The sequence below is a fragment of the Dipodomys spectabilis genome, unplaced genomic scaffold (assembly GCF_019054845.1).
Source record: "Dipodomys spectabilis isolate Male_0828 unplaced genomic scaffold, ASM1905484v1 ptg000108l, whole genome shotgun sequence".
Taxonomy (NCBI): Eukaryota; Metazoa; Chordata; class Mammalia; order Rodentia; family Heteromyidae; genus Dipodomys; species Dipodomys spectabilis.
Window position 1 is genome coordinate 12,314,271 of NW_024870785.1, and position 24,621 is coordinate 12,338,891.

Consider the following 24,621-nt stretch of genomic DNA (forward strand, 5'->3'; position numbering starts at 1 on the left):
CATCCAGAAAGTGAGGATCTAACAAAACTGAAAAGATATAAGAAACCACACAGCCCAGGGCACAATAAACAAGATATAGATGACCTTGCTCTTGTGTTATTGAGATGAATTTGAGCGCTTTGTGTAAATCTTTCCTGTTGGACTCTCATGTCTTTGGGGTGAGTCCTGCAACTTAGTCATTGCTCTGGTTTAAGTGCTTTCATCACCATTACTTAGTGCACCATCAGCATAACATAGATGCTTGTAAATTTGTGCTGAATGAAAGAACCAGCCTGATGGGAAGATGTAAAACATCAGTACCTGGATGTAACTCCCAGAAATTCTGGCTTCACTGGCTTCAGGGACATGAGTGGGAAAGGGATGTTGGAGAACTCCAGGTATCTATGCTAAAGATATTGTGCTGTGTGGCTGTTGTCCTGCATAGTTGGCTGAAGATTTGCTAAGAAAATCTTATCTGTATCCGCTCTTGTGGGAACTTATATGTCCTGGCTCTCCCAGATTTGGCAACTTTGTCATCCTTATAGAATAAAAATTGTGCGGGTATTACATATCATTAATTCATTCACTCATCCATTTATTTGTTTGTTTGCTGGCACCATGATCGGAACCCAAGGCCTCAAGCTTGCTCAACTGGTTCTCTACCGCTTGAGGCATGCTTCCAGCCTGACCTTTTACTAGTTATTTTGAAGGTGGACTCTCCCAGACTTTTCTGCCTGGGCTGGCTCTGAAGCTTGATCTTCTGGATCTCAGCCTCTGAAATATGTAGAGTTACAGATGGGAGTCACCAGCTCCAGGCAATTAATGCAGTTCTTATTTTACCTTTCTGCACACGTGGCATGTAATGGTAATGATTTCCCTCACTATTTCTCATTCTCTTCTTTCTATATTATCTTCCATCCAAAAGTCAAACTTTCCTATCAGCATTTCACCTACCAGAAAACATACCAATACATTCAGAAGTGTGAAAAGATGGAGAGTCCCCACATAGACATTGAACATGTCTACTTTGAATATCTAGTAACCTCAGCAAGTTTGTGCACTGTTGTTTTATAGGATTAAGAAAATGGACTGGTTTCCTATAGTCATATTCTTACCTGTTAAGAGTTACGATAGGCATATTCTTACCTGTTAAGAGTTACAATATCATGTGATAGTTGGGAAGTACTTGAGATACAAGATGGCGTTGACAAGAATACATTAGGAGGCTCCCATCCTATTTGCTGAATCTTGACAAGTCTAGTCTTTTTCTTTTAAGGAAATAAACCACATTGAAGAATGTTACTGATAAACTCCTGTTCTTTTTCTTTCAATATGACAAGTGATCTGAACTGTGCATACTCATTTTCTATACAAAGTTAACAGAAAAGCCATAGACATAGAACAGTCATAGTGGAATTTTACTACATTTTCTGAATCCTTTAACCGGGAAATGGATCCTTACTTTCTGGGTAAATTAGCTGTCAATCTACTGTTCACAAACTTAAACACATCACTGTACTTTTATTTTGGTCTTAGAAGACCTAAGTACAAGGATTTCTCTGTGGGTATTGGGTGAATGAATAGAGCACATTAACTCCTCAAATTCACAAAGCCTGTTTCCCTGGAGCCCATGTCTCAAAAAGTAAATGAAATATGACTTCTGTACAACAGGCGAATTAAATGTCACTCTTGACAAGCTGTCATGCTCAGTCATTACATGGGCGACTAACATAAATGCTGACGTGAACAATTTCCACACTTGGTTTTGATGGCCTTGCTAGCTCCCCTGGATGTAGAAGCATGAAATGTTTGCCTTTTCCATGAGGAAAGATGAGGAGGCCACGTGGGAAATGATAGCACTTCAGTTTTAATTAAGGAAATACCACACACACATAATTACAAAATTAAAACAGTCATCTCTTCCAAAGAAGGAAAGGAAGAACTGAAGGTAGATATCAGCTAGAACTGACTTCATGGACAGAAATGCCACCGTATCTCCTGTGCAGTTGATGTTAGGACCCTTGCCAGAGAATGTCGACAGGAAAACCAATAAGAAGAATGCTTGATTTGAAGATGATATCTTAAAAAAGAAAAAACACCAAAAACCAAAAAGAACAGAACACACATAGTGCTATTGCTTGTAATTCTGTGCTTCAAAAGCAGATTTTAGCTTGAGGTATGTGTTGGTCCAGTACCACAATTTACTAACTGTGAGATTTTGGGCAAGTTGCAGACCCTCTCTTGGTCTTGATTTTTCTCATTTGTTACTGCTTATGTAACTTTTGTATCAACATTTATAAATAAAAATGACCTGTGGTTTGTTGTAGTATTGAACCATTTTGGCATTGGTACTTTATAAAATAAATTGGAAGCTTTCCTTTCTTGAGTAATTCTAGCATGGTTTGCACAAGTAAATTGCTTGACCTTGAAGGACTGGTACAACTTACCTCTAAGACCCTGTGGACTTGGAATTATTTTGACAGTGGTTATTTGACTACTGAGACAAATCAACTTATTTAACATAATGACTTTAAATATTTATTCTTGGCTCAATTTTTATTGTGTATATTTTTTTTCTATTTGTTCCAGAAAGTTGTCTGTTCCTTTTTCTTTCTTATCCTCCCTCTTTTCTCTTCCCTTCCCTCCCTCCCTCCCTCTCTTCCTTCCTTTCTTCCTTCTTTCCTTCTGTCCTTCCTTCTTTGCTTCATTCTATCCTTCCTTCCTTCCCTCCTTCCTTCTTTCTTTCCTTCCTTCTTTCTTTCCTTCCTTCCTTCTGGCAGTGATGGAGATTGAACTCAAAGGCTCTCTCTCTTTCTCTTTCTGTCTCTCTCTATATTACTTGAGATAATTTGAGAGATTCATTAAACGTGAGCTTTACCACTGAGCCATACTCCTCAGCCTCTTTATTTCTAAATTTTTGAATTCTGCCTGTTGGCTTATGATTTATAAAATTTGTGTCATTTTAATCACATCATAATTTGTTTATAAACAAATTTGGTTACAGGTTTCAATTTCTTTCTTCTGTAGAATCAGTGTTATAAAAATGTCTGTCTGCCTTATTGACTCTAGATTGTTTTTTCACTTTTCTTCTCATTTACTTCTGACCTGTCTCCTTTAGACTCATTTCATTCTTTCCTTGCATCCACCTTGACAGTGACCTTACAACTTAGAGAACTGAATCTATTATGCTTATATTTTAATTGATCTCATTCACTTCACACAAAAGAATATTTACAACATAAAGGAAGTGAACAAATAGTAATGGTACAGCCATGTGCCCATTTTTTTATTCCTGATAAGCATATGATTAATAAGTTACTTTTGTCATTAACTATTTGTAATTCCACTATTTCCCATGGCTCCATCATGGCTTGCCCTTACAGCAAAGGCTCATATACTGCCTTTAAGAAGGATAATTATTATCCATTTTAGTATATCCTAGTCTTTTTTCCTACTGTTTCATAGCCACTGCCAGACTTGTAAAAATTTAATCTCTACCAAAGAGCTAAAAATTAGACTTTACACATTAAAATTCCTAAATTTTCCCTCAATAGAGGAATTCACATAATTTTTGGTTTCTTACATATAACATATTTCATACCACTTCTATTATACTTTTTCATATATACATAATACATGCATACATATACCTTTTTCATTGAAAATCTGAACTGGAGGCTAATAAATGAAAAATCTATATAAATTTGCTTCCAGGACATATTCTGTGTCATAAAAGATGAGAATGTGCTGGATTGTACTTCCCTTTATTCAATGGCTCATTCAGTTTATCATTAATGTTCTATTTTCCTCATCTGTGGACTCCCCACACAAACTACTTAGGCAAATGCAAGTGATAATTAGTACTAGTTATAAAATAATGCAAATCGGAACCAAAGTCTTTCATCGAGCAGCATATAACTTCTATCTTCTGTTTGTACATTTTATTACCAAAAATTTTACCTGAGCAATTTTTAGCTTGTATAGTCAGTCTTAGGTGATGATTATTCTGATGAGTAAATTGGCACTGAAATTATGTCTGTTTTTATCCTCAGAAACTTATTCCAGCATTGTTCTGTTCTCACATTTAAAATAAATTTCCAAGGTTGCGTTGTCTCTAAGGCTTGACTACAAATATCTCTGATACTTTTGTTCAGAAATGGAAAAATATTTGCCTACAGGACAGAAAAATCTATTTCTTTACTAAAATGTGTGCAACAAATACATGAAACAAATGGTTTCCAACCAAGATTATTTTTTGTCTTCATATTAAAGAATGTGATTTTTTGAAGTATAGGAATTGGGGGACTTATACAGTATCACAAGGAAAATTCAAAGGAAAAAGGTGAAAGTAAACTCCACTATTTTGGTTACAGGTTAACATGGTAGAGAAAAGGAGAGAAAGAAGAAGGCCAGTGGAGGTTGACAAGCTTTGTTCCAGATGGACTCACTAACAATTGGAAGTTCAGAGTACTGATGGCCTGAAAACACTAGTCCTTGTTTTTGGCAGGAAGCTTAATTGCTTTATTTTTCAGACTCTAGTTTCTGCAAGTAGTTGCCATAGAATTGGCAATGTACTTCCTCCTACTGGCCTAATTCTTCACAAAATAATATATGAACACAATTTAAGTTTATTTTGGGGAACAGATTTTGGTTTTGTGTCGTTCCTCTGGCTTGAACTCAGGGCATGGTCACTATCGCAGAGCTTTTGTGCTTGAAACTAGTGCTCTACCACTTGACCCACAATTCCATGTCCCAACTTTTTAGTGGATAATTGGGGAGATAAGAGTCTCATGGACTTTCCTGCCCAGACTGGCTTCAAATCATATTCCTCAGATCTCAGCCTCCTGAGTAAGATAGCTGGCATAAGCCACCAATGTGTGGCTTGAATGTTTTAAGTCAGAAGCCAGGTTAGCCTCTCAGTGTTGAGATAGCAGTAAAAATGTTAAACATCCTAGTCTTTATAGGATTTGGGATGTATCAGGGAACATAGGTATCAATAAGTAGTTAGTATCATATACTAACTTATTATTTAACTTAGAATGATAGATTGCTACGAATGAAACTGTATAGCAGTAGAGCCCCATCTAGTCTGGGATACTAGAGAACATTTGTGTGTGTGTTCAAATAATTGAGTTGGGCCCCAGAACACTGAGTAAAGAATAAATAAGCAGCAGCATTGTCATTAGTGGCACTACTTGTATCAGTAATCAAGGGGATCTCTCAAAATGGCATTTTGGGAGAGAAGTGATTAAATGAATTGTTTGATATTGGAATTCTCCAAGTCCTCTGCCTTGACTTGCACTGGTACCCTCTCTCCATCTTGCAGAAAATGCATGTCTTCAAGAAGACCTTACAAGCCTTGATCTACCCCATCTCTTCCACTACCCCACACAATTTTGAGGTCTGGACAGCTACGACACCCACCTACTGCTATGAGTGTGAAGGGCTCCTGTGGGGCATTGCACGGCAAGGCATGAAGTGTTTGGAGTGTGGAGTCAAGTGCCACGAAAAGTGCCAGGACCTCCTCAATGCTGACTGTTTGCAGAGTGAGTACTCGGACTGCCAAAGTGGTAGGCAGACCCTTCCTTACCTGATGTGTCTCCAGGCTAGATCTCTCTCTCTAGATGTCTCCTAGCTCCCATGACTTACACAAAAGATACACATACCGCCTACTGTTACATAGAGTGGATGCAATCCTGGAGTGCTGATCTAGCCTGCATTGGCAGGCAGCCTCAAAGTGAGCCCTTGGACCAGGATTGTACATTTGTCTCAAGTATAAAACTTCAAAGAAGACTCCTTCTCCAGTTTCTCAGAAATACTTGAAGATAATTATCTAGTCTGCTTTGGATTACTGGAACTCTCATCTCCCCCTAATTCTTTTCTGAAATCAGTGCATTCTCTCAAGATACATGGTGGGGGGAGAGGAGAGTGAGGGAAAGGAAAAGAGGTTGTCTACATGTGATCTAATTAATGGCCATGCAAAAGTATGTAAAGTTCCTTCTGATTGGTTGGAATTTGGTGTTTCAGCCTCATGAGGTTCTGGGTTTGTGACTTGCACAGTTTGAGTCAAAGAGAATCAGCCCAGGTGATTGTAAGATCCCTCACACCTTTACAGTGCTTTCTTGAGATTCAGAGGAGCATGGAAATATCCAGTAAGTTTCCCAAACAGCCTCACCTGCCTCATCTCAGTACTTCCCCAGCTTTTTTACCTGGTAGTGACCCTGGTACTTGATTGCCTTCCTCTCCCATAGGTTGGAATGGAAAATACCAAAGGGAGGCAGGGGAAAGAGAACTGACTTGCCTTCCCCTTCATCAGTGGCATCAGACAACATCCTGCTCTTGCAGTTAGCTCGCTAGTGACCTGTATTTAAAAGTTATTCTATTTAGGGGGGAAATGGTAGAGGAGGAATTGAATCATGGAAAGTGAAAGAGCACCTTGTGCCCCCTGAATGATGTAATCTGTAAGAACCTAGCCATTGAACCATCACTGCAATTGTAAACTAGGATGAAGCAAAAACAAATGTGTTTGTTGGGATGAGGATTGTATTCCAAGTGAGACAGGTGAAAGAGAGATCACGCACAAAATATTTTCCTAGATTATCTTTGCAAGATAGAAAAGAGATAACTACGGAAACTGGCCGGGTGCTGGTGGCTCATGCTTGTAATCCTAGCTACTCAGTAGGCTGAGATCTGAGGATCAAGGTTCAAAGTCATCCCAGGCAGGAAACTTCCTGAGACTCTTATCTGTAATAAACCACTCAGAAAACCGGAAGTGCACAGTGGCTCAAGTGGTAGAGCACTAGCCTTGAGCTGAAGAGCTGACAGACAGTGTTCAGGCCGAGTTTAAGCCCCACGACTGACAAAAAACAAACTACAGAAACTGGAGCAATCTTCAGAAAAACATTACACCTAAGTAACCTATTTTTTTCCTTCAAGGAAGAATCCCAGAGTGCCACAAAATAAACATTTGCTTTATGATATAATATGAAACTGCAGAGTTCACACACCTCCATGAAGCCAGAGTTTTCACTAAGAATTCAGCAAAAAAGATCTTGTGAGATGCGCTTGTGTTTTCTCACTGGTCTTGTCAAGCTTGTGTGCCCTACCTAATAGAAGCACTTGCAGACTCCAACATTAATAAAAAACCTGGCTCACCTATTCTTGTTTGCAAATTGCATATTGATCCTGTTTTCTTTGTTGCATTACCACATTTTGCACACAGGATCCTTTAAGACAGTTAAATTAATATGTATATTGGGCACCTACTCTAGCTAGGAGCTTAGTTTGTTGTTGCTTTTGTCTTTCAACCTTCAAAGTTTGCAAAAACAACAAGGAACTTTTTTCTGCATTGAACATTTTATTCCAAAACATGACTCAGATGAACACCTATCTTAGAAACAGTAATTATACAAGATATGTCCATGTGATAAGAGCTCAGGAAGCTTAGAAGTAGTATTCCGGTCTACACATGGTGGTACATACCTGTACTCTCAGTATTTGGGGTAATAAGGCAGACAGATTGCAAATGCAAGGCTGTATGGGTTGAACAATGAATGAAGGCACAAGAACTATAATTTTTAAATGCCTGTATTCCACAGTGTTTTGAAGAACATCTTTCCATTCAAACAAGAGGAGCTGTGAGGTTACTGGATTAGAGAACACAATGTACTGATTTTTCTGAGTTCTGAAGTTCACATGTCTTGAGCAGAAGAATCTAGAGACTGTCAAAACCCAGCTCTCTGAACACCCAGCCTGGTGTTCTTTCCTAACTTACTAGTGAATATCTAAAGTGGGCTCTAGTTTCTGCTGTTACACTTTCTTCTTTGGTGCCGCTGTCATTTTAGCCATTCTGTGTTCCCCAGACATGGACTTCCCAGTGTCTTCCATTATGACTCATACAACCTGCCACCCTCCACACTAACCTAGAAATGTACCCTCAACACCACAGTCCCTTGTCTCCACATGTAAAAGTCCACTTTTCAGAATCATTAGAAGAAAAAAGAACTGATTAATGAAGGAATCTAGTTAAAAATGGATACAGAGGTCAGCTCCCTAACCTGAAAGAATAGACTCATAAATGAACATTTTCAGGTATTGGGAACCAGAAGCTGAAAAAATTGTGACCATGAGGAAGAATATACCTTATATAATAGCATAGAAGTATTCCACATAACACCTTTACAAAGCATATCAGTATATTTTCCATAGCCTTAGCTACATTTTCCTTTTCATATAAAAAGACATTTCTTGTTTCTTTATTTTTTCAATTTGATTTTTTTCTTTTTTTTCTTGGCCATGGGGTTTGAACTCTGGGCCATGGTTCCACCTCCAGTTTTCTGGTGGTTCATTCTCCAATAGAGAATGAGAGTCTTACAGCCTTTCCTGCCCAGGCTGGCTTTGAAATGCTATCCTCAGATCTCAATCTCCTGAGTAGCTAGGATCACAGGCAGGAGCCACCAGCGTCCAGTTTAATTCCATTTTTTGAATGAGTGTACATTAACCATATGAGAGGTTTCATTGTGATATTTCCATACAGGCAAGGCAGTATGCCTGGACTTTGTTTACCTTCTTTCCTCACCACCAATTATATTCTTGTTACTCTCCCTCCTCCCCATTTCTTCCAGCAGGGTTTGATGAGTTGCCTTACACTGTCTTCCTACATACATGTAACATACTTTGACCCTCTTTACCCCTCAATATCCTTTCCTTTCTTTCTCTTCTTCCTCCTTACCTTTTCCCAGATCTCACCATCCCATTAGCTACTTTAAAAAGACCTGACTTCCAATTCTGTTGCTGCTAGAATTTTTCATGACTCTTCAGACATTGTTTTCCTGATATGTGAAGAGAGTTAATAATATTTACCCACACCTTCCAGTCAAAGGGAACCAGGAACAAAAAGGCTGTTTGCATAGTTCCTTTAATTATGTATTACTGTGAGGGAGATACTTGTGCCAGGGATAAGTGTAGGACAGTTGACCAAGAAAGCATTAGAAGACAAAAGCTTGCCCTAGAGATCATATTGTCTAGGTGTGAAGACAAGTGTATGACTTCTTGTGTTTAAAAGTCTTATCTAGCAATTAGAGTACAGTGGTGTGGCCCTGTGGTTCCAGCTACTTGGCAACAAACACTTCTCTTAAGAGACTATTTGGGTTTTAGTGGCTTTCACCATGATCTTGTTTTTGTTTATGCTTAGACAAAATAGCCAATAATGTAGTACCTGCCCCTCACTTTAGCACATCCACAGTGAGCATATCCCACAGCAAGTATGTCTGAAGAAGATGTCCTAAAAGATGGTTTATACCCTACAAAGGACAGAAGAACCCAGCCAAAAGCTCCCCATGGCCAACTTCCAATAGCATGGGGAACTGGGAATGTCACCTAAGCTGCTAGATGGCAGAGGCTATAACTGCTTTAGAAAGAAATGAAGATGGTGTGAGTCTGTTACTTGCTTCTGTTTATCTTTCAAGTAGGTTGTACACACATCTACAAACATAAATATGGTCAGAACAAAAGTAGCTATCCTCCTACCCTCTCTTTTGTATTTTCTTCTGGTTTCTCTTCCCTCTGTAAAGAGATTTAGAAAATTGTGCACATTTTTTATTATTCATTTGTTCCTTTTATATTTTGCAATCCTGTGAGGAGGATTAGACGTTCTCTAGAAATTGTGGATGAAATGTATCAGCCTTGAGTGTGTGCTTAAGAGAACATCTCTGATTTTGTAGTTTTAAATTTTCCACACACTCATTCTTAAAGTTTGCATGTCCTGGTAGTGGGATGTTGAATGTGGCAGAAATGGTACAGGACAGGTTGGGGTGTTATGCTTGTTTGGGGTGGCAAGTTCCCTGACAGTGAAGTCACGTTACAGACGTTGGTAGTTCTTGGGAAGGGGCTACCTGCCCACATTCTCCCACTGTCGTGACAAAGCCACACCTACAGAAGAGGGAAATGATGCTATGTTTGGTCCTTCCTCCTCCAGTTACCCTTCACTAAACGTCAGTCCTTTGTTGTGCTCCAGAAAATGTGGAGTGTGTGGCTTTGATTTTATAAGAAAAGCGGGGGCGGTTGACTTAAAGACTGGGGGAGTTGTAGGTTTGTTCCTTGCAAAGATTGAAAGTATGTTAAGAGAGGAGGGTTGAGGTTATCTTGGTTGTAAAGCAACTAATGGGAAAGAGTAGAAAATGCCAACTTCATGCCCACCCACACGATTCCATGGGAAAGAAAAACAGAAGCACACAGAGCAAGCCAACCCACGAGACTGTACTGAGAAAGGAAAAGCAGCTATGACGACCCATTTTTATGTGAGAGAGACCTAGAAAGGAAAAGCACCATTCAAATGCCTCCACATCAGACCCTCTATAATGCTTCCCAAGGATGCTGATCCCTACATTCTCTGAACCCATTTATCTCCAATGCAGTACTGGAGTTTGAAATCAGGATCTCTCACTTGCTAGCCATATGCTCTACCACTTAAGCCACTCCCCTAGATCATTGTGTATTTAATTTTTCCTCCCCTAGATCATTGTGTATTTAATTTTTCCTGTGGGTCAGCTTGGACCATGATCTTCCTACATCTACCTCCTGCTATAGCTACAATCACAGACACATCCCATCATATGGGCTTGTTAGGATAGAGTCTTACTCTCATTTGGCCTCAGCTGTCCTCCTGAGTAGTTGGGAGTACAGGTATATGCCATTACTCTGACCTTTCAAACAATGTGAAGTTTTTTTTCATAGTCTTTGAATTTTAACTTCTGTTCTATTAATGTTGTCTGTACAGGGGCATCATTGACCCCTGTCTGGCTAATAACTATGGTACATGTAATATGTGGCAGGCACTGAGCTTGATACTGTTCACAGGACTTTTCAAGGAGTTGTCTCAGTTACTGTGAAGTTTAAACTCAGATTCTTTGCTACAGTGAAACCATTTAATAGCGGTCACTCTCTTTTCCCTGTCTTTGACTATTACTGTGATACCTATGCATGCTATCACACTTAATCCTCATCCAAGGTGGTTAAGGGAGACACCATTTCTCCCTTTGTTTCATAGACTCAGAAGCTAAGGCTTAGGGAACAAAAGTAATATTCTCAGTCCAAATAGGCTAGCGTTTCCTCATCTGTTCCCAAAGGGGAATTCTCATAAATTGAGTCGATGGCTGCATAACACAAGCTTACTCCTCACAGTTCCGGAGGTGGGGGCCCAAGGTCAGAGTCTGAGCTCAGTCAGATTCTTCCACATTCAGACTGCTGTCTTCTTGTGTGTCTCACACTGTTGAATGGGCCTATGCGATAGTCACTAGTGCCCTTCTTGAGAGTTCTACCCTCATGACCTTCCCTACTTGCCAAAGACTCCACCTCCTAAATGCTGTGACCTCGTGGATAAGAATTCAGTGTATTAATTTTGAGGATTACATACAATCAGAGGATTGCAGTCAGTAGCATAAGATAAAGAGTCTCCTCCTATACCTAAAGCATCATTAACTGCTATGCTCTTTGGTCTACAAAGATGTGATTTTCTTAATGGATTTCTTCCATTTGCAGTTGGAGTTATGCCCTTGCTTTATGCTGACTCTGAAAGACATGTAATGGGTAGGTCAGCTGCATTCTGCTTTCTATGGATGGACACACAGCATTTATTTTCTAAGAATTCAAAATCTAAAACCAAGTACCACACATGTTTTGTCTTGTTGGTAGGTTTTCAATAGCTTGTCTATCATTTTTGGATTGAATGGGTTTTTGTTTCTGGCAGATTTGCAGCCTGAGGGTTGTAGTTTACCAGAAGTACATAGCTCATTAAAATAAACACAGAGCCAAATTAAATACTCAGCTATGGACATGATTTTATCTTTAGTTTCTCCAAAAAATAGTTTGGCATCTCAGATACTTGGAATGTACATTTTAATAGAGGTTGGAATTACGAGGTAGCATGAGGGACAGAATATGTAAAAGTTGGTGTGTCGTGGTGATTGTTTTGAAGGAATTCACTGAAATTAGCCATGCTAAGAATAGTTACAGCAAAGGAATATGCTAATACTACAAATCAAGTCTAGATTTTGTTTTAATTCTTCCTGTAACAATGAGAGAATGTGACTGTTGCATCTAAGAGGTCTCTATTTTCTATGAAGAAAACACAATCATACTCATAGAAGGGAGGATAATGGAGGTTAGGTTGGTGACCCAAAAAGAATAAAAGTGTTCTGGAACAGCTATTGAGGAAAATAAGGGAAAAAATGACTGGGGACAAGGTACAGTATTAAAATTATAAGAAAAAGAGAATCAATAGATAATGTGTATAAGAGAGAGAACAGCAAAGGAGAGAAAGGGAAATAGTGAGAAAGAGGAGAGAGAAGGGATTCCTTGACATAAAAACCACTAAAACTGTAGATTTCCATGTAACAGTTTGACATGGTGAAAATTGAGAAGTTAGGGCTAATAAGTAAAATAATGAAAGAAAAATTGGTTGTCCCTTTAAGTTGTATAGAAATGAGTTTTCTTTTTCGCCAGCCTGGAATATAAAGTTGGCTTCTATTTCATAGTTTCACTGTGCTTAGTTGTACCACCTGACCTATCCATTAAATATTTAAAAAGTAACAACAATGGACTTCATTTGGATAACGTACTACACTTTACAAAGCGTTTTTCTATGCATTATCTCTTTTGATCTCATTTATTGTTACTCTTCAGTAGTGATATTCCTGTAGTTCACATTTGGAAGAAGGACTTATATAAAAGCGAACTTGAAGTTCTCTCTGATTGCTTTGAAATAAACAGAATAAACCTGAAGGAAAATAATAAGCCAAAGAACTAGAAATCCATGACAAATTGCAACTATTTAAGGCATGATTTGATTAGAAAATAGGATATATGAGTTTGATAAACAATAGGGGAATAGAAAGCACTTGTAAATTAGTGACCAAAAACATAATTATAAATTTGTGCTGAGTCTCTGAGCAAAACAAATCTGAGTTGAATCATTTTATTTTCTTCAGAATAGAAATGAATCAGGAGGAAAAAAATATGAAAGCAGCATGAATTATCTAGAAATGATAGATAACAGGTTTAACTGTAAGTCTCTACTAACATGCTGTTTTATAATCGTCAATGTGAGTTGATAGGTCCATCTGTCATCCATCTTTTTTCACATGTTCCAACATCAAAAAGAAAGAGGATAAGGTTTAAAGTTAATTGTCAAATTTTCCCCAATTATTTTTTTCTGTTTTTTTCCCCCTTTGTCTGATTTGGGGAGGGGAAGAGGAGCCACAGAAATAGTGAGACAGAGTGAACTATTGCAGCCAATGATACTCACTAAGAAACTGTGTTGAAAATGAACTCTACAACTTGTGGGGGAGGGGTCAGGAGGAACAAAACAGGGAGACAGGAGGGAAGAGGTGACATTGTACAAGAGGAAATGTGCTTGATTTATGTAACTGTAACCCCTCTGTACATCACCTTTACAATACATTTTTAAAGGATGCAAGAGACAGTTATTAAGGTCAGAGATTTAATTCTATTAGATAAAAAAAACTCTAGACATTCAATGTTGAATTTAGTAGTTATTGCTTATTTGAGAGTTTTGAATTGGGTAAGAGCTAGACTCTGAATTTAAAAATATCTAAGAGGTACTTAATTCTATAAGACTCACAACTCTTTCTTAGAATTTTTGGGGTACTACAATGATAGCTATTTAGAAATCTAAGGGAGGAGTTGTTGGCAACTATGATGCTTCTAAACTTTTGAATACCTTTAGCATGAATTTCAAAAACTCTTTTGGGTTGCCTTGAATTTTGAAGGTTAGGTCTTCTAGCTGCCATGATCCTTCACACTAAATGACTTCCAAGACTTGAGGTGAAAATGTGCATTTTTAGATAGTTACAACTAAATAGTCTAAGCAAATTTTACTGAAAAAATTATGTACACCATAGCTAGAGCATTGTTGATAAATTACATTCTTTATTAACAGTGCATAATTTACAAATATGTGGCAGTTGTAGGGCATGCTTTAACAGATGAGGGGAGCTTTTAGAATGTCCTTTAAATTTTTCTTCAATAGAACTCAACCTTTCTTATATTCTTTTGACTTAAATGTGGTAATCCTCCAAGTTCAAACAAGAAGGGATAAAAAATCTACTCTTTTCTACCAGAAAAATATTCATCTCTTAACAACTGCTAGTCACACCTTAATTATCATTGATATATTTCACCACTTTAAGAAACAAATGTTCCACTTTAAAACAAATCAATTTTCTCATTAAGCTAATGTTATCAAAGTATATATGAATTTATCAGGAGGAAAATTAATTATTGATTTTTTTTCTCTTTTGTGTTATCATTTATCCTTAAATGGGACTTAATATTCACAGAATTGGATTTCAAGTATCTTTTAAGGTAGAAATGATGCAATTAAATTATCTGATTTAGCCTTCTGATATTTTATGATGTATTTGGGTTTCTCTTTCATAAGTATATTGTAGAAAATATACAATACAACTTGGGCAATGCTTATACCCTATAAATGAAAATTGCAATAATTATACTATGAACCCAGGTCTTCAGATTCTTCTCCCTATATCACAGATTCCTGTGTCCCTCAAATTGTTATGATTTATCAGTGTTGTTCCAGCTGACACTATCTTCTTCAAATTCACACGGAAGTTGTGAGAAACAGTATCACAGTTTACTATTGACTTGTATAATATTGGACCACCCAGCAGGGCACACCCAGCACTGAGAAGCTAAGGGGCCTCAAAGTAAAATTTGGGAAAAGTTTTATTGCTTCACTGCTGCAAACAGAATAGCCCAGAAAGTTGAGATCTATGACAAAAATAGTTTCCTAGTCTGGACACTGGTGGCTCATGCCTATAAGCCTAGCTACTCAGGAGGCTGACATCTGAGGATCTTGATTTGAAGGCAGCCCAGGCAGGAAAGTCTGAGTGACTCTTATCTCCAATTAAGCACCAAAAAGCCAGAAGTGGAACTGTGGCTCAAATAGCTGAGTGGTAACATTGAGCACAAAAGGTCAAGGACAGTGCCAAGGCCCTGAGTTCAAACCCTAGGACTGGCACATACACAAAAGTGTCCTAGGAATCACAAAAGGTTTTATGCATAAAGTGAGCATATAGCCTACCAACAAAGCAACCTATCATTAAAAATGTAATAAATCAGATGCTGGTAGCTCACACTTGTAATTCTGGGAGTCTGAGATCTGGAGGATCTTGACTCAAAGCTAGTCAGAGAAGAAGAGTCAAAGAGACTCTACTTTCAATTAACCAACAAAATATCAGCTAGATGCATTCCTCAAGTGGTAGAGTGTAAGATGTGTGCAAGAGAAAACACTAGTATCACAAAATGGATGGGTGGATGGATGGATGGGTGGATAGATACATGGATAGATACATAATTACACAGATAGATAACAGATTATGGATGATAGCTGGGTTGTTGGGTAGATTCAGATAGATATATAGATGTAGAGAGAGGCGATTGATTGGTAGATAAATGATTGATATATGCATACATATATATATAGATTATTGATTGATAGATAAATAATTGGTACACACACACACACACACACGCGCACACACACACACACACACACACACACACACACACACACACACACACACACACACACACACACACAGAATATATAAGAGAACGCTCAAGTCTGGTCAGGCACTTTACCGGTCATCCAGCCCAGTGATTTCCTAATCTTGCTAAACAGTAAAATCACTTTTGTTGTAGATGAAATTTTGCACTGCACCTTTCAATATATAACATACAGAAGTGAATTTTTCTAAATATAAAGCAACATCAGAAACATTTATATTAAATCCCAACAAGAAAACTAATACATTGGATGGACTCAAGTATTTTAATTATTGGTCTGTCATTTATACCTAATGTGTTTTCCATTTTGCTTTGAGTTTTCAGCAAGTAAATGCACATGTCATATAATATTTGATTGTGTGTACTTTGGGGTTTTGAAAGTTTCTTTTGAAAATTCTAACCAAATATAATTATTTCTTACAGTATTGATACTTGGGAAACCCGAGATCCATAGAGGTCGATTTATTTACCAATGATAATAATATTAACAAGGACTGATTTTTTTTCAGCTCAATAGAGTGATTCACTTTCTTAGTATTTTTCAAAAAAGCCACCCTTCTTCCTCAAAATTAATATAAACATTCATTCTCACATTTCTCTTTCTCCTCCTTTTATGTGCTACTAGCGTTTGAACTCAGGGCCTTGCACTTGCTAGACAGATAGGCTAATACTTAAGCTACACTCCACCCCTTTATGCTTTAATTACTTTTCACTTGGAGCTGGCCTAAAACCATGACTGTCCTACCTAGACATCCTTGCTCTTACCTCCTACAGTGCTGTGATCACAGATGTGCACCACCAAGCCTGGCTTTTTGTTGCTGCTGTTGTTGAAATAGAGTCTTGCAAACATTTTGCACTAACTGGACTCAAACCACAAAATCCCCAGTCTCTACCTCCCAAGTATCTGGGATTGTAGCTGCATATCACCACATTCAGCCTCCTTTTCCTTCTTTTGAGCTAGTACAAAGTAACTGAGGGCACTGATACCGCCACTGCTTTCTCCATTGTAGGAGCAGCAGAAAAAAGTTCTAAGCATGGTGCTGAAGACAAGACGCAAACCATTATCACAGCCATGAAAGAAAGAATGAAGATCAGGGAGAAAAACAGGCCAGAGGTATTTGAAGTCATTCAGGAAATGTTTCAGATTTCTAAAGAAGATTTTGTGCAGTATACAAAGGCCGCCAAGCAGAGTGTATTGGATGGGACATCTAAGTGGTCAGCAAAAATAACCATTACAGGTAAAAATAAGTCTCCCTTAACATTTTCATTCCATATTGAGGTTTTGTGTGGTTCTGCTAATAGTCATCATGGGTAAAAGTAAGTAGAAATTTTTTAAATCTTGCAATATTAACAAGTCTAGCTGTCGCTACAAATTTCTAAAATATATACCAGATAACTAAAGGAATTTCAGGCTGTTTTCTCATACATTCAACAATAGCTGGAACACTATAAGAATTTAGATTTTTTTTAATTATCTGCCATCGATTACAAGTGTGGCCAATAATCTCTCCAATACATTTTTTAAATGAGAAATAATTTTAGTTCTTTGTCAATTACCCATTGGATCCTTGAATGGATGCCATTAGAGTTAGCGATACCACGTAAATAAATGGAACAATTCAGAACTTCTAAAATGGCTTGTGATGTTAACAGCAAATGCCTACACAGACCGTTAGTGTCTAGTAAGCTTTCACCTGCACTCATATTTATAATGTGAAATATCAATAATTCTTTAGCTGAGTTGATTATCAATACTGAATGCAAATCCATACAAAAGTTTTAAATCACAGTCTTTTGAAATTATGCTGAATATTGTACATGCAGAGTCATGTTTGGACAATAATCTGCATGAACAGTGAGTTTGCATATGTAAAATGCTGGTCATTAGAGGTAGAGGTAAATACTAACCATAGGACTTACTAGGTTTTTTTTATAGACAACATTGTATGTTTTAAGTCATGTACACTGAATGTTTTGAAGTATGTATACATTATGGCTAGTTGACAAATGCATTACCTCATATTTATTAATTTTGTTGTAAGACTATGTAACATTCGCCCTGCACATGTTTGAGGAATATAGCATGTGATATTTCCTGTGGCATCTGTCTTACCATGGATCTTCCTATCAAATTATAAAGATACATTCAGTGCACATCTTTCCATTCTACCTCCTTCCAACCATCCTAACTTCTGGTAACCCCCATTGTCTTCTTGAGAGGAACCTTTTTAGGTTACACATAGGGTAACATCATATATTTGTCTTTCTGCTCCTAGCATATTTCACTCAACATAATTTCCTCCAAGTTTATACAAGCTGTTGTGAATAAAAGGATTACATTCTCTTTTGTCTATTTAAAAATGAGCAAAGGACCTGAACAGATCTCAAAAAAATAGAACTAATCAATAAGATGTATGGGGGAAAATGATCAATATCACTAATGATCAAGAATATGCAGATTAAAAACCACAAGGAGATGTCACCTCCCACATGTTAGAATGCCTGTTATGAAAATAAGATGACAAGTGTTGTAAAAGATCTGGAGACAGGGAACTATTAGACACCATTATTGAAAATATAAATTAATAACAGCCACAGTAATAAACAGGATGGACATTTGTTTTGAAAGCACAAAACTCCCATATTTTCCAACTGTCCCACTACTATAAGAAATCTGTGTGTTGGAGAGAGATACCTAAACTCTCAAGCTTGCTTATAACAACATTGACAATAGCCAAGGTAGGAAAATAATGTAAATCTCCATGAGAATGGATAAAGAAAATAGGGTTAATACACACAAGCAAACATTATTCAGCCATCAAAGGAAGATTTTAGTGTTCAGTGTACTTATCCTTCTATTACACATTTTTAAAGTCTTTGGGACACAACTACAAACCCAAAGGACAAAATCATAGAGAATATATTCCTTGAGGTTTTGTTTCTGAGAATATATTAAAATGCTTATTTGGCTTATTTCAGTGGTATCGGCCCAAGGCTTGCAGGCAAAAGACAAAACAGGGTCAAGCGACCCCTACGTTACAGTTCAAGTTGGAAAAAATAAAAGAAGGACGAAAACCATTTTTGGGAACTTGAATCCAGTATGGGATGAAAAGTTTTATTTGTGAGTATATCATGGAAACACTTTTACAAATATTTGAATATTCGAGAATGTATGGAAGACATCCAAAGGGCCCAAGTCATAATTTACACTTTTGCAATCAGAGGAAGTACAAAATGAGTGCAGCTTAATGTTGTAAACCTACTTGATATTCTTAGAATGTGTCTAATTAATTCTTTAGAAGCGTATGAATAAAAGGAATGTTTCAGAGAAAAGATGACACCATTGGGGTGACTTTGTAGGAAGGGAACAATAGTTCACAACATGATCTATAACTTGGGATGACTCAATGGTAGCTCAGAACTCACAGGTTCACATCAGTAATATCCTGATCCCTAATGATAGATAGAATTGATACATCGCTGGTCCTTTTTGTGGTAGAACTAGATCAGCACAGGCCTATGTAATGAAGAAATACCTGCTAGCAACCTGGCCTGCTTCTCATTTCCTGTGAGAGTGTTTTTGTGTCCATGTGTCATGTGCGTGTGTATGTGTGAGCCCTAGCACTTGAGCTTGAATTCAAGACCTCATGTTCTTAAGGAGCTTTTTCGCTCATGGCTGGCACTCTACATTTAAATTGTCTTTAACTTTCTTTTGGTCACTTGTTCTCAGAACTCTAAGATGCTGTTCATATTACTGAGGTTCTAGATTGCTGACTTCAGAAACAATAGTTTCAGTAATTTATTTTTAAGGTTATCTTTAAGTAGTTGTACAAGAAGGTGCCATTTAACAAAGCAGTTTATGAATACAATGCACCTTGATCTATGTCACTCCTTTAATAGTCTCACCCCTCCTCAGTCCACACCTTCTCCTTTCTTAGCTTTGTGGTATACAGAATGAATTATTGGCTGCATTCTCCCTCTATAACCCTTCATTTGTCTTCCCCTCTTCCTTTGCCCTCCCTTCCCCCTGTTGAATGTACCCATTTCCTGGTGATGATTTTTTGGGGCTTTCTAGTCTTTCTGAAAGGTTATTCTATTTTAGGTCTTCATAAAGTCAATTATACTTCGCTTAATTCATTTGTAACCACTGGTATGCCACCTAGTGTGTTTTCTTGTAGATTTATAGGCACATTCTAGCTACCACTAATGAGGGAAACCGAGTAACCTTTTTTTCTCTGGTTCTGGCGTACTTTGCTTAATATAATTTTTTACAAGTCTTTCCATTTTCTTACAAATAGTACAATAGCATTCTTTCTAATATATAAATAAAATTCCATTATGTATATATACCATATTTTCTTGATCCATTTGCCCATAGAGAAGTATTCATATCTTGGCTATGGTGATTAGTACTGCAGAGAACATGGTTGAGCTCCCTGGATATGTTTTTGTTTTAGTATGAAAGAACATGAGAATAAAGCAGTTACCTTTCCTTTATTAGTAGCTCTGTGTTGCAAGAAGAAAGTAGATCATTGTGAACATACGATCTGACTTTGAAAAATGTATACACATCACAGGTTAATTCATCCTGACTTTCACTTGTCCTGATAATTCTGCGTTGTGACCTGGGGTGTAAACACAGATCTTGATATTTGAAAAATTGAATTTTTTCTTTTTATTGTACAGAGGGGTTACAATTACATACATAAGGTAGTGAGTACATTTCTTGTCAAATTTGTTACCTTATTACTAGTATAGCTTTTTAAAATTTGAAACAACTTTCTAACTTTTCCCCTCTAATATGAAAAATATCAGGATGGTAAATTATGTATCACCCAATCATATTTGTTGAGCTAATATGTAAGTCTCATGTGCAATTATAATTATTATATTAATAAAGGTTTGAGTTTCAGGACTTTGAAAAAAGAGCAAATATGACAGCAATACTCATGTTGAAGAGTTCCAACTGAATAGTAGGTCCAAAAGGGGCACAATACATAGGAATAGAAACATAGACAGATGATAGATAGATAGCTAGATAGATACATGCATACATACATACATACATTCATACATACATGCATGCATGCATGCATACATGCATACATGAAAATACTGCTAAAATAGAACCAGAGAACACATTTTGGGCAAAGGATTTGAAAGTCTGGTTTTAGTGATGAGAAGTTGAAACTCAGTGAGTAATAGTGGAGCGAATGCCACAAACAGTCTCCATATAAGACACATCTATGACACAGGAAATGTGGCTTTCCTTATAGCTAGATACTTCACTTAACAGAGTGCTAGTAACCTGGAGCAGGGAAACAGAAACCTGGTAAAAATGAAAATGCAATTTAAATAATTTCAACTCTTGGATTTGGTTTAAAATTTTTAATTATCTCCCATTAAAGACATTTTGATACCCACTGGAGATTTTTATGCTAAGTAATTTCCATTTTAATTTTACCTCCCTTACTACAGGTTAAAACAAGATTATGAGACTTTAATCTTCCAAAGGTGGAGGTTATATGACTCTAGAGTGGGAGGTTCTAGAAAGGGTAACAGAGAACAGAGGCATGACTCATTAAGCCCTTGTGGTAGTTTCGGTTGGAAGGAGCTGTAAACACATCTAATTTTTAAGACAGCACATAAAGATTAGTTGAGATAGTATAAAAACAGAACTACTTTGAAGATGATGAAAGTTTTATAGAAACCTAAGGTGCTCATTATCTATGGTCTTGAACCTAGTAGGGTGTATGGTTAATCATTTCCTGATTAATGATGGATTAATGAAGTCGTTTGATTTTATTTTCCTCTGCTACAAGTAATGAAATTTTCTATGCCTATCATAAATTATTCTCTCAAGAGGGAAGGGGAAGAAGTTTCTCCTGGTGGGTTAGAAGGGGAAAAAAATCACACTGTAGTGTGCCCATTTGAGTAAGAAATGGAAGAGGTAAAAGACTTACTTTGCGTGTGTATGTATGTGCATATGTGTGTGCATGTGTACACATGGCGCACCAGTACTGGAGCTTGAATATGGCCATCCAGGCTCTCATTTGGATTACTTAGCATTCTACCACCCGAACCATGACTCTACATTGAAGACTATTTATATATATATATATATATATATATATATGTATACACACACATATATGAAGTTGTTGGTAGGTTTTCTGGGGCTTCTATAGCTAGAACCTAGTTGCCTTATTTTTATTACTACTTTCTGAAATAAAAAAAAATTTTGTGCTAACTCTTTTCTACAGGAAGACTTAGAGGTAGATCATAAAAGTGACAGTAAGAGAAAAGTTGCTTAAACTCTTTTAATTGCAATAAAGGATTATGTTAGCTAGGTGCTGGTATCTCATGCCTGTAATCCTAGCTAATCAGAGGTCTAAAAAAGCATTGTTCAGAACCAGCACAGGCAAATAAATCTTATCTCTAAATTAACCAGCAAAAAGATAAAAATATAGACATGACTCGAGCACTGTCCCTTGAATATAAAAGCCAAGAAAGAGTGGGAGGCCTGGAGTTCGAACCATAGTACTGGCAGGGGTTGGGGGGCATATGAGAAGGGGAGGGAAGGAAGCGGGGAGAGAAGAAGAAGAGGGAGAGGGAGAGGAAGAGAAAAGTATAATATTAGACTATTCAACACTGCCCATGGCTACAATGCAAAAATGCTGTCATTTATGTTGATGTTAAATTGGAATGGTAGTGATGTGTACACCTTCAGTTTATGCATCTGAACTCATGAGCAGCTTTTCCTCCTTCTCTGAGTGACCATGCTAGGCAGAGCACTGAACCATAGCAAGTATTGTGATTCCACCTTATACCCGAAAGTTATGTGTCCAACAAGATTATAAACCTTAGTTCTAGAACTGCTCTGGACTTAACATTCTTCTTGGCTTCCATGAAATCCCTTAACTTCTTTGAATCTTGCTTTCCTAATGGGAGATGGATATGAGAAAATTATTCCTTAAGAGGTGAGATAACAACAAAAAAAAAAAAAAAAAAAAAGGCATCACAGCTTCGTAACACTGTTGTTCAGAGAACTGATTGCCTTGGCCATTTTGAAGTGTTTGTGAGCCACATTTAATTTCCAGCAACCCAGCTGTGGTGGCAGGCACAGTGCCTAAAGTCGCTGAGTCTCACCATGCCATGTTCTTCTCTGCCAGGGATGAGCATAAATTAAATATAAGCTGCTCTCTATAGGAGATACCTTATTTAACATTACAATTAAATAAAAATAACTGCATGGTACCACAGATAAGTATTTTAAAATGACATCGGAACACAATCAAGGGCTTGATTTATTGCCTGCCTCCCCAGCATCACCCTTTCCTAGGCCTCATGGGAAGGAACATCATCTTAGGTGCCAGAGCTAGCTTACACTGTTAGGATTGGCATTTGCCTGTTATTTGTTATTGTTTAGACAGTTGTTTAAAACAGAGTCTAGTCACACTCTTACATAATTAGACATTTTACATTTTTATTGAGCCTTGTCTACCTTATAAATATGCCTAAAAATAGGAAGAAATACTAGCCAGCCATATCACTTATGACATCTGCATACTGTGGAGAAAATAGAAGGGAATTTTTTAAATTATGGCATCACAGTCGAACCTAAGGGTTTTGAAAGATAAAGTAGAGAGTGTGGAAAGAGATCTGAACTGATCTTCACGGAATATGAACTTAGGGTCACCAAAAAAGAATTTATTCGCAGTCAACAAACCATATAATATCAGATCACAATGCCTCCCTAAAGACAGCACTGCCAAACTCTGTAGGCAGAGGGGCAAGGTGCCATGAACAGCACTGCATTTTAAATTGAAAACCGAAGGAATTCAAACACAGTCTTGCAAAACTTCACAGAACAATTGAATTAGAATCAACAACAGTCGTTGGAGAAACTAAAGGACTGTATTGTAGGAATCTCTCTTGGTACAGTCCATGGAGAAGAGATTAGGAAGGATCTGTGTGTGAGAGAGAGAGACAGACAGGAAGAAAGAAAGACAGAAGGAAGCTCTGGGCTTACATTACTTGGCTAGTCAGCTCTAAAGTAACTTTCCCTGAATGTAATACATCTAGTAAAGGTACTTCAAACAATCTGAAACAGCTAGTGTTTTCAAGAACCCAGACACTATAATGCCAGTCAGTCTCTACTTAGTTCTTTTCTCTACATCTTGGATGCACCTCATGTTCATCAACTATTCTGAAAGCAGGAAAAGAAGGTTGCCATGCTACTATTCCTAGCCCAACTGCAAGTCTGCAGATTTCTACTGTCTTAGATCCATACAATATAAAACCAGGTTTTCTGGGTATTTGTTTCTCATTACCAGCACCATTACTCTCTACAGAGAAAGAATTCACTGAACATAGATTTACTTCATGATTGTTTTTAAGGGAAAATTTCTAAAGTTGATTTCTTACCTATGCAAGTGTCTTCTTTGTTTATTTACAATATGACTTGTCCCTGATTTTCCCTTCTTACAGGTATTCTTCTAAGAAGCTACAAAGGCATGTCTTAGTTGTATGTGCAAAAAACGTTATTTTGGCTGACTTCTCAATTACCAAAATGTTTTCTTCCTGATGAAATCTTTTTCTCTTTCTTTTTTCTTAAACTTTTTTGTGCATATGTGTGTCAATACTTGGGCTTGAACTCAGAGCATGGGTTCTGTCCCTTAGCTTTTTCCACTCAAGGTTAGTGCTCTATCCCTTGAGCCACACCTCCACTTCTACCTTTCTAGTGGTTAATTGGATATAAGAACCTCACAAACTTTTTCCTGCCGGGGCTGGCTTTAAACTGTAATACTCAGATCTCAGCCTCCTGAGTAGCAAGGATTACAAGCATGAACCATGAGCCCCTGGCTTGCCTGATAAAATCTTAATGGTGCCTTGAGCCTTCATCATAGATTTGCTCTTTTATTTTAGTATGTGTCTATCAAATAAACCATGATGCTATTTTTTACTAGAATTGGACTTATAAAATGGGACAATAAAAAGAACAAAATTATTTTGACTTAGGTAAAGACCTGAAAT

The 24,621-nt window shown here is 37.4% G+C and overlaps 1 protein-coding gene across 1 annotated transcript in view; it reads left to right on the forward strand.

Annotated features, from left to right (window-relative positions):
- Unc13c (unc-13 homolog C) overlaps nucleotides 1–24,621 on the forward strand; it is a 279,587-nt gene that overhangs the window by 87,335 nt on the left and 167,631 nt on the right. The window contains 3 exon segments of the mRNA XM_042687992.1: nucleotides 5,306–5,525; nucleotides 16,596–16,823; nucleotides 18,565–18,706. Coding sequence (XP_042543926.1) covers nucleotides 5,306–5,525; nucleotides 16,596–16,823; nucleotides 18,565–18,706 — 590 coding nt within the window.